Genomic DNA, 11,374 nt, shown 5'->3' with positions numbered 1-11,374 from the left:
TTGTATACATTAGCTATTATAAAGGAGATTAACTAATAGTTGATTTCGTTTGTGGCAGATTTATCCCTAATCGCGAAGGAACGACCAGGGTTGTGACTTTTATTAAAAAAAAATTTAACAATGCTTCGGTCGATCCCTTGTGGATCTTCATATATGGCATCTTATTCCTCACAAGCAAAGGAGTTGATGTTCAAGAGTGGAAGATGATAGTGATGACTTTAAATACATATATAGTATGTATTTTATTGAGAAGTATCTTCATTAATTTGTGACCATTAACAATGCAGAAATTGTGTAACTGAAATCCGATTTACGAGAAAAATATGTGGACTGCCTTCAATAAAAAGGCGAGTATGTGACTAGCAGATATGTTCCGCAAGCACCGAACATAATTGCAATGGATTGATTAGATTGGGGAGGCTCATATGGTGGCGTTGAGGAAATTTCAAAGATGGCTAAAACGAATCGAAATTCTAATGCTAGGGCATCCATCCACTACGGAGGATCACAGTCTTTTGCTACAAAAGCATATCGACAGGTAAGTCACGACGTGTGTCTTTTATCAGTGAAACGCATTTATTATTTTAATATCGTATCGACCCTTTTTTTCTTTTAATATGCAAGAGAAGATGACGGTTAGACCCATTGATCGAATGAAATTGTACAAGGAAAACCATTAAAAAAAAGGATGGTGCTTGGGTTTTATACAATAAAATATGGTAAGTTGTAATTAAGATTAATTGAAAGCATTTTTTTTTATTTTTAATTAATGCTAGATTACTCTAGATTTTTTATTTTCGAATGTTGTCGACTTATGTACATCTTCTTATGTTTTTTGTTTGTTTCCATTCTTTAACAAGAGAAGTACGCTTAAGCTGCCCAGTCTCATGGCTCCTACGACCTTTTGCCAAAATTTGGGCAAATGCGATCGGTAGAAGTAAGAAGGGTCGTGTACATGGGATGAATTTCTTGAGAACTAGCAACTCTTCATCCAATTCTTTCGGATGTGGACCATCCAGCACGGGGGGATGGCCTATCCACACAATGATGATGTCAGGGAGTCACTAGGCATCGTGCACTCTCGATTGGATAATCACGATTCGTGGATGCAATATATCAAAGAGAACTTGCATAAGCTGACGGGACTACCCATTCCGCCAGATCTCGCTCGGGGGAAGCAGCATTGCATTGACCGTAGCCAAGGCAAGGGGCACGAGAAGGATGATGGTGATGATGATGAGTAAGTCTAGTCCGACCTATGTCGACTTATTATCCTTGTTTGATATGTACTTAGTCCTTTGACATTATGTGGACTCAGTAATTAATTACGTCATGTTATGGATTATTTTGTTTATGCCCACTCCCGTGGACTAATCGACTTATCATCATTGTTTGATATGTCGAACAATTGTTGTCTCGGTTGATATGTTATGGGCTACGGCTAGTTTAGTTTGCACATTTTTTTTTTTGGATAAATTAGTTTGCACATTATATGTTATGACAAGTTAGGTTTATATATATTATGGTATGTTTGTTTTTAGATTTTGGTGTATTTGATTTGAATCAATCGATGAGTGGACTTGGTCTGTGTTAAAGTATAACGGCAAAATATGTATATTACAAAATTATAATAAATAATATTAATAAAAATATAAACGTATAAGTAGTATAAATATATTTAAGTGCGAAGAATAGACAAGTGAAACATCGGCAGCCCGATAGTTAGGAAGATGGGCGGATTCAATAGGTGGAGGGGTGTGGGTGGTCTTGGATTCGAAATTAAGTCTTGATGAATGAAAAGGGATGGATATATCATATCCTCATATCGAAAAAAAAAAAGAGCCATTGCAATAAAATGTTCATTTATGTATAATGATAGGATCACAGTGCAATCGTCTTGCTCAAAGTACTATTATATATGCTACGAAAAATGGTATAACACAGTGGGACACGTTCTAATCTAATAATCAAAATGTTTTCAATTTTATACTTAGTGGGACTACCTATGTCTCATGATTAATATAAAATTTCTATTTCATTATACTAAATCTATAAGCTTTCATCGTAACTAAAAAAATAATTATTATACACTAATTTTGAATAATTATATCATAGATTTTCCCCCATTCTAACGGATTTTGGAGTCGGGTGTGGAGATAGGATCGCTACACAAAATTTTTGTTCAAATACCACACCCTCACTCCAAACGTTCACTACATCGTGGATCTTTGCCGCAAGAATTATGTGTCGAGATAGGATCGCACTTCAAACTTTCTCATTCAAAGTGGGGCCCACTATCAACCTATCCTTTGGACCTCAACAGTAATCTCTCCTCCACTTTTCCTTCACGCTTTCCTTTCCCCTGTTTTGTCCTCATCCTCCATTGAAATGAAACCCTCGCTTCCTTCCCCAAATTCCCATGTTTGACTTCCTTCAACAGCTTCCCCCACAACTCTCCCCCCTCCTTCCCATCCCTCTTTATATCCCTTCTCCCCTCCCCCTTTCCTCTTCTCTAACCCTCCCCCACTACCTCTCTCTCTCTCTCTCTCTCTCTCTCTAGATTTTGTCCTCCTTTCATGGCCGTTGATTTTGTCAAGTTCTCCCTGATGGACGATCGGAGGGCGATCGAGGAGGCCGCATCGGCCGGCTTAAAGAGCATGGAGCACCTCATCCACATCCTCTCTGCCCCCGCCGTCCAACACCAACACCACATTAGTCGCCCGGCGAGCAGCGGCGGCCAAGTCGACTGCTCTCAGCTCACCGACTTCACCGTCTCCAAGTTCAAACAGGTCATTTCCCTGCTGAACCGGACCGGCCACGCCCGGTTCCGCCGCGCCCCAGTCCAGATCGTCTCCCGGGTCGAGCCCGTTGCCCTTGCCCGTCCCGTCATAGACCTGAACCTCGAGGCGGAGCCCAAGCCGGAGACGGAGAGTTTCTCCCGGGTCGAGAAGGAATGCTTCAGCCTCTCGCAGCCGGTATCCTCCTCGGCGACCTCGTCGTCATTCCTGTCGACGATCACGGGAGACGGGAGCGTGTCGAACGGGAAGGTGGGGGCTGCCCTGGCCGCAGCTGCCGCGCCTGCCTTCTCCGCCGGGAAGCCTCCGCTGTCTTCCGGCCATCGGAAGAAGTGCCACGAGCACGCGCTCTCTGTCGGAGGCGGCAGGATCTCCTCCTCTACCTCCGCCGGGCGGTGCCACTGCTCCAAGAGAAGGTAATTAATCACCGAAACCCAATCCTCATCCGGCTCACTTTAGCCAAAAAAACCCTCGGATTCCTCTAACGTGCGCCGTTAAATTTTTACAGAAAACATCGGGTGAAGAGGACGATAAGGGTGCCGGCGATAAGCTCGAAGAACGCCGACATACCGCCGGACGAATTCTCTTGGAGGAAGTACGGCCAGAAGCCGATCAAGGGCTCTCCGTTCCCTAGGTAAATCATCGACCGTTGGATCCGTCTTTGTCCGACCCAGTCAAAGTCAGACCGGCCCGTCATTAAAATACTCTTTAGCTCTCGAGCTTGCGATTAATTGTGAAATGGTCCCTAATGTTTTGGTGACTTTGCAGGGGCTACTACAAGTGCAGTAGCGTGAGGGGCTGTCCGGCGAGGAAGCACGTGGAGCGGGCCCAGGACGACCCGACGATGTTGATCGTCACCTACGAGGGCGAGCACCGCCACACCGGCAACCCTTCCAACTCCTTCGCCCAGGTGCCCGAGGCGCCGCCGCCCGCCGCGGCCACCACCGGCGTCACCCTCCTGTTTCAGCCCTCCTGAAGTCGGGGGGAGAAATCCAAGACCCGCACTACGTGGGTCCCCGCGGCAACTCCAATCAACGGCGGGAGAGCGGCCGTCAGCAAACGTCCAGTCACCGCCCCGTCCTCGTCCAACTCTCCCCGTGACCGACGCACCTGGGAAAACCCAGGACCGTGCGGTGTCAGTCGTCGACGTCAAGAGTGGGGAAAAAGAACTCGATTAAAAAGACGAATATGCCCTTCTGGCCCCCGAAAGGGGCAGTCGCTTTTTTTCCCATGTAAATCTGCAGGAACTCGGAGGGTACTAATGTAATTTGACCGTGAAAGAGAATCCAATGCTTGTCCAACAAAGATGATTAGCTTTTGCTTTTTTTGCTCTCCACTTTGTGTCCCGTTGCATAATTACTTTATTTTATTTATTTCTTCAATTGGGGGATTTGATTCCTTTGGTTTGAAATCTGCCCTTGGTGAGATGAAAATGTCAAAAGGCGTGGGGCCCGGTAGAGTGCCGTGTAGTTTGTCGCCACGTGTGCAGGTGGTCAATGGGATTTATTAGGGGTGTGGGGCCCAGGACAACTAATGCTTTTGGGTCCTTCTGGGGGAGGTGATGCCTGCCCCGTTGACTGACAATGAGATCTGGCGAAGGACAACGTTTGTGGTGGGTTTGGTTCGGGTGTGGTCAAGCTTAGACTATGGAGTAATCAATAATCAATTGGTTTGGTTGGGAGATACGGTCTTATTGAATGAAAGAGAGAGGCCATGGGTGAGGTTGGGCTTCATAATATAGAAATAAATAAGGCTTTCTGGCTCTCCTGGTCTTATACAGGGTAGTTGTAAGCACACATTATTAGATCTAATTGTTGATCGAAGCTGTCGGGTGTGCATAGGGTACAGTGAAAATTGCGAATCGGATAGGTCGAGCCTCCGAACGTTTCAATTGTATCAAGTAGTGTCTCGGTCGATCGTAAGCACTAGAAAAAGGCCAAGGCTTCTGTTTAAGGAGGCACAATCGAGTTTAGCCTGAAAACTTCAGGTTTTGTATACTTGTACTTCCCAGTACTAAGCTTGCACACCAACTTCCGATTTGTCGACTCGGTCAAAGTTCAATCAAAATAGAAATTACACGTATTACATAAATCTTTTCGCATGTTGGATTAAATGGTGAGTTTATTATTAATGTAGCACCGCCGTACCATCACTCATAAGGGTTAATTTCTATTGAGGTCATGAATTATTACATACAAATCTCAGATTTCTCCCCAGTACAACTGATATAATATTACGCGGTGCGACAAATGTATAAACTAAATTCTGAATCATATTGGTTACTGCTGGGTTTGTCTAGAGGTCATACTTCAGAAGTTTACCTCAAAAAATATTATTTTGTAATGCAAGTGGTTCTATTTCAACTTAGTTTGGCCTTCCTTCCCCTTTCCCTTTTTACTATACTAGTATGCACGCGTGTGTGCTGCACGTATAGTACGATATATTAGTGAAATAAGAATTAAAATTTATTCTATTATTATGCATGATTATATTTAATAAATTATATAATTTCTAAGGAAATATATGATTTTAGTGGTCAATATAATCCCTTTTTTCCTGGATTTCATTTAATTTTTTTATGGATATTCTGTTGGATATTCTCACTTCTTTTCTCTTAAAAATCTTTCTGATAATTATTTTTCCAGCAAAAATTTTCATAAAGAATTCGTAAAAGAAAAAAATTTACTTTTTTCTGACAAAATATTTTGTCTTCTTAATTTGAATATTCTGTGAGGTCAAGTAAAATTTGAATTTTGTCGGAAATTATATTTTTAAAAATTATAATTAAATGAATTAGACAAGGCCGTAGTCTTGTACCAAATAACCTGACGACAAGCCACCTTATTCCAAGAAAATTGATTTTCTGCAAGAAAAATACGAATCCATGAGCTCAAGTTTTGTTAATATTTTTTATGGAAATTAAATCAACAAATATTTTTATTTTTCAAAAATGTATTTGGCAAGAACTTTCCAACCTATTTTCGACAAAATTTTCATTGGTAAATGGTTTGAACATTATCTTATTTATAAAATTTTCGAAATATTATCATATGAAATCTGATGAATATTTTGTCGAAACCACTGGAACTCATTTTAGATGGAATTTCTATGGGTAATAATCCTTCAGATATGCTGAAAGTTTCTTTACAGTGTCTCTCCATCTTTACCACCTTATCATAATCATTTTGGGATATACTTTACTTACTCATTTCCACCTATTTAGACCATAGCAAAATATACATTTGGAAATAATTCTTCTCCCAACAAAATGTTTTTTCGTTACCCAAAGCAAACTTTATATAATGAAAGCATATACATCCATACAACTAATGTATTTGAAGATCACCTAGGCGTGTAGATTTGTCGAAACCCGTTGAACTTGTGAATATAAATGGTGCAAATCGAAATAAAAAAGAAGAAGCTTTCTCCAATGAAACATATTATCCCGCCCTTTCTATGAGTGCAATGAACTCTTTGGAAGTGAAAATATGTAGTTGATTAATTATAACTGATTGAATCTATGAAAAAATTCAATAGTTTGTCCTCCAAAGATAAGTAAGCACTTGTTGAATTTTAAAGTTTAATTTTATAATTGATAAAAGAGTGTTCAACTAACAAATAAGAATAAAAAAATCTCTATTTTTTTCCCCGGAAAACTCTTTAAAATTGAAAAGAAAAGGTAAATCTCATGACTAAAGATACCGGAAAATTACTTCACCCAAAAACTTAAAATACACCAATCTATTAAATCCTTTTTTTTTGTCCATCAATCTATTTAATCATTGACTTCAAAACGCATGTATACATTCACCTTCTATCACGTCCCCCGATCAATAATCGTCACAATACTGAGGATAAAGGCTTTTTTCATGCTCCCACGCTGCTAAATATCAGTTCTTACTTCCTAAAAGGGCCCTTTTGTAGGCACCAATTAAATGCAATCACATCAGCGTCTATTTGGGAGAAACTGTGTTACAAAATATAAAATAATTCCCTCTCTTCTCCCCCTTCCCAATTAACTTCTTTACGACTCCCCTAGAAGCAAGGCTATTGGCTTGGCGTCAATTACCCCTGCTCAATCTCTTGCTAGCCCATTTATGATGTCGCATCAGCGATAAATGACAAGCCCCAAATCACGGTGACAAGACTTTCGGTGGTGAGATATTAGATCGACTCAATGAGATGGCGGGAAAGTAATTTTAACAACGTTGAGGTGGTAGTAGGTAAGGTACAACGAGCATGGTGTCGGTACCAGTGGCTTGGCCAAATAAAGAGAAAGAGATGAGATAAAGAGGGATGGAGAGAGGAATAGACATAGTGGAAAATCAAAGATTTTGTGTTTTCAATTAAGCAAATTTCTAGTGTACTGTGTCACACTATTATTTCTCTCTATAAACATTTTAAAAGAAAATTTTGATCTTCTCTCTCTTTTTAATAGACAATCTCTCCTTATGAAAAATGTTTTTCTCTCAAATAAAGAGTCCTCCAAATCTGCGAAACGTTAGGAAAAAGTTGCTTAAATTACTCGCCCATATGATTGTCCCTATTTGGAAGAAGAATATTTTTCATGTGAAGTTGCAGGACATAACAAAATTTCTCATTGTATCTTTCAGGAAAAGTAAGAGCAGTTCGATTGTTATTTTGAATAGAATGTAATCATACCATTACTTCAAGAATTGATGACATTTAAATGGCTTTCCATGAGAGGACACCGTTACCTTTTGTTAGGAAGTGAAAGGGCATGATGATATTTATTTTGCATAAGAGGCAACTTTTCATGAAAAGAAAAGCACTAATTTGATATAATGGTATGGTTAGTAATTATAAAAGTGAGAAAAACAAATGAAAGGTGTTAAAATGGAAAAATAACATATGTGGAGAAGCCAAGAGGAACTTCACACTTTTATAGTTAGCATGCATTTATGTATATGTATATATTATTAATGAAAAAATGCATTTAGAAACCGATGATTAGTCCGTATGATATAATTTACATGAAAAGATGCATACGGTCATATGTTAGAAAATTACAATTGAAAAGACATAGAGAGAGATATAGATGCATACTTTTTAAAGTTTGAATGGTATTTTTAGAAAGTTAAAAATTAAGAAACACTTTAAAAGTTTTATATTTTTTAGATATTATAAATTATAAATTATTATAGTTTTTATTTTATTATTGTACTTGAATAGATGATTTAATGATGAAAATATATGTTTTGAATGAGACGATTGGTGTAAATAACTTAATATAGGCGAAAATATTCATGCAGTTATATTTTAAAGGAATATAATGGCGAGATAGAAAGAGGGATATGGCTGCATACTTTTGAAAGTTCGAAGAGTATTTTGGAAAAGGAAATGTGGTAGAGACTAAGTAAGTAGATGGCAAAAAGAATTGCCTGGTGAAAGCAGGAGTAGAAGTAGAAATCCAACATATCAGATTCACCAACACTTTTTGATAGTTCTAATTTTATATTAGATATAATTGAGTGATTTTGTTATAAAAAAATAATGATAGAGAGTTATATCATTAGATATATATATATATACATCGTGTCCTTTTGAATTGGGAAGACACCAATTGTGACTTAGGAGGCGCAATTGCTAGTTGTAAGTGCGAAAACACTTTGGTGAGTTAAGTATATATTATTGAATTTCTAGGAGGCTTTTTTTTTGGGTTTTTACCTAAAATGGCCTATAGTTTACTCATTTTGTCAAATCTATCATATGTTTTTTTTTGTCAAATCTATCTCATGATTTACGTTTTGCATCAAATTTATCTCGGCGTTATCTTTTCCGTCAACATTTAACGGCCATGCTGACATGGCACGTGGAGAGATAGTGGGCTACACTTGCCACGTAGGTGCCACGTCTGCACAGCCGTTAGATATTGACGGAAAAGATAACGCCGGGATAAATTTAATGTAAAAAGTAAACTATGGAATAGATTTGACAAAAAAAACATAGGATAGATTTGACAAAACGGGTAAATCATGGGTCATTTTAGGTAAATTCTTTTTTTTAATAGACACTAATACGAAGGGTCATTATGTATTTTAAATAGAAAATGGAAATTACGTCTTCATCCATTAGATGAGTTAATGGGGTCTAGGAAGATGTCTATGTACATTGAATCGACAAAATATGAATAAAAAACCGTCTACATGCATGAAATGATAAACTGAGAATTTTGAAATGTGAAGAAACACAATGATAAACTTCAAACTTTATATATGAAATAGATTGACACTCAATTTCCAACCAGGCCTAAACAAAGTAATTCAAAACATTCACAAACCATTATCAAAGAAGATATAATTTTGAACTCGGCTCAAAAATGCTAGAGAGGCTAGCTGACAAGTCTTAGGTTCGACTCGGTCGTTGATGTTACATTGGGTCAAGATAGTAAGTAGCTGCATAAGCGTGAACTCCCTCGTTCACAAAAATGGGAAAGAGAAATCAAAAGCCGGCACTAGTTGCATGACCTTGATCGAATTACAAGTTTCGCGAATTCCGGGATCTTCTTGTGGGCAGTGGTATTAGTCGAGAAAAGCTCGGGTACACCTCGTAAGAAGAAGAAGAAGAAGAAGAAGAAAGATCTCGTTCCTGAGGATGTGTGGCCTGAGCCCAAGAAGGTCAGTCTGAGACTCTTTGTAAATGCACAAAGAGTCTTGCAGAAAGAGACTTGTTTGGGCTCGAACCCTAAAAGGTTAGCTGCTAATCCATCTATTGTAAATAGTGGGCCGTAAAGCCCAACTTCCCTACTGCTTCAAACTCAAACCTTCTGCAATAGAAGTTGGAAGCCTCGAGACGACTCTCCCGATGTTCGAGTAATATAAAGTTCATGCGGGGAAAAAAAAATTGTCGTTCCCATCCGAATAAGCAGTAAATGCTTATAGAAGAACAAAACAATGATCAATTTGTCGTAATTCTGGTCTTATGTGCAACTTTTGACGGATCCTGAGTTTCCGTATCTAGTGTATCTCCGATGCCAAAAAGTTGACAAAAGAAGATGAATAGTGCACGTTATTGATTTTGCACTGACTTGATCGTATGTGCTAGAGATCAATACATATAACTTTGCATTATTAATAATTAATTGACATAGGAAAGGCAGGAAACTCACCAAACCCTGTAAGTGTTACAATATATATACTTGCATTTGCATGATCAATTAGCTTGCATTTGGTTTTCAAGTTGGATAAGTGATCTAACTCAACTTGATTTTGTGCAGTGATTGTAAGTGTTGACAAATATAATTATGTATGAGAATATACATATATATGCATGTATAGACGCGAAAGTCAATAGAAAATTTATTATTAAAAAATTAATTTTTAAAATTGTTATGAAAAGTATGAGTAAGAAAGTATTACTAAAATGGAAGTTTAAAAATGGTTAGAAAAAATTATGAGTGAAAGTATTATTAAATAAAAAGAAAAAAGAAAAAATATTATATTGTTAAATTTGAGAAAGAATAAAGTTGAATTGAACATAGTTGGATAACGGGAAAAGTACAAAAATCCCCTTATGGTTTGAGCTTGAGACAAATTGGACCATATAATTTTTTTTAGAGACAAATAACACTCTGTAGTTCACTTCGTGACACATAATGAATCACACTGTTAATTTTTTCGTCACTTTTGGTCTCGAGCTTTCTTTTTGACATTATTACCTTCAAGCTTTCAACTTTTTTCAATTTAGTCCTAAAACTCGAAAAAAAGGGGGAGGGGCTAGGGCCGTCGGTCGGCGACCCCAACCCCACCACTGAGGTCACATGCACCCACATAGGATGCCGACGACCATGGAGGTGGGGTCAGGGCCGCAGATTGGAGGCCCTCGCCCCCGAATCGATTGGGATCTCAAACTCGAGATCCCGGTCGATTCGGGGGCTAAGACCACCAATCGGCGATCTCAACCCCACCCTCAAGGTTTTTGGAGTCCTCTGTGGGTGTCGGCAACCTCGGTGGTGCGGTCGAGATCGCCGTCTGGAGGCCCAAGTCCCTTCCCCCTTTTTTTGCGAATGTTATGACCAAATTGCAAAAAAGTTGAAAGTCTGATGGTAATAATGAAAAAAAAAAAGTTTGAGAATCAAAAGTGATAAAAAAATTAACAGTGAGGTCCATTATATCTCATGAAGTGAACCACAAAATGTTATTTGTCCATAGAAAAATCACAATGTGTAATTTGTTTCAAGCTCAAACATAATGGAGATTTTTGTACTTTTTCCTTGAATAAAACAAACAAAACCTTATCAACTTCCAGCTAGGAGGGAAGTAAAGAAAAAAAAAGAATAACAGAGAGAGGGAGAGGGAATTAACAAATGATGCATTAAGATGACTTTAAGATGAAGGCAAAATTTAATTAAAAGTCAATGTAGGGCATGTAACTTCATGTTATCACCACTATTCCTATGTCACATGCATCAAAGTGGGGAACAAAACAAAAGGGCAGTCATATCCACCCCCATCATCATTCCCCATAATGATTCTTCTCTCCTTAATCATTCTATAGAAAAATATTTCAAAGATTCCAATTCCAAAGTCCTTATTTCCAAACGTAGCATGAAGAATTGT

At 38.4% G+C, this 11,374-nt stretch overlaps 1 protein-coding gene across 1 annotated transcript; it reads left to right on the top strand.

Annotated features, from left to right (window-relative positions):
- Positions 1 to 2,496: 2,496 nt before the first annotated feature.
- On the top strand, positions 2,497 to 4,131 carry LOC116196938 (WRKY transcription factor WRKY51-like). Its single transcript, XM_031526899.1, has 3 exons — positions 2,497 to 3,211; positions 3,304 to 3,429; positions 3,564 to 4,131. Exons 1-3 carry the CDS (start codon positions 2,577 to 2,579, stop codon positions 3,769 to 3,771), a joined length of 969 nt encoding a protein of 322 aa, XP_031382759.1. The 5' UTR covers positions 2,497 to 2,576; the 3' UTR covers positions 3,772 to 4,131.
- The last annotated feature ends 7,243 nt before the right edge of the window (positions 4,132 to 11,374 follow it).

The sequence above is a fragment of the Punica granatum genome, chromosome 2 (genome assembly GCF_007655135.1).
Source record: "Punica granatum isolate Tunisia-2019 chromosome 2, ASM765513v2, whole genome shotgun sequence".
NCBI lineage: Eukaryota > Viridiplantae > Streptophyta > Magnoliopsida > Myrtales > Lythraceae > Punica > Punica granatum.
The sequence above is the reverse complement of the archived record's forward strand: the minus strand, read 5'-3'. Positions and strand labels throughout refer to the sequence as shown.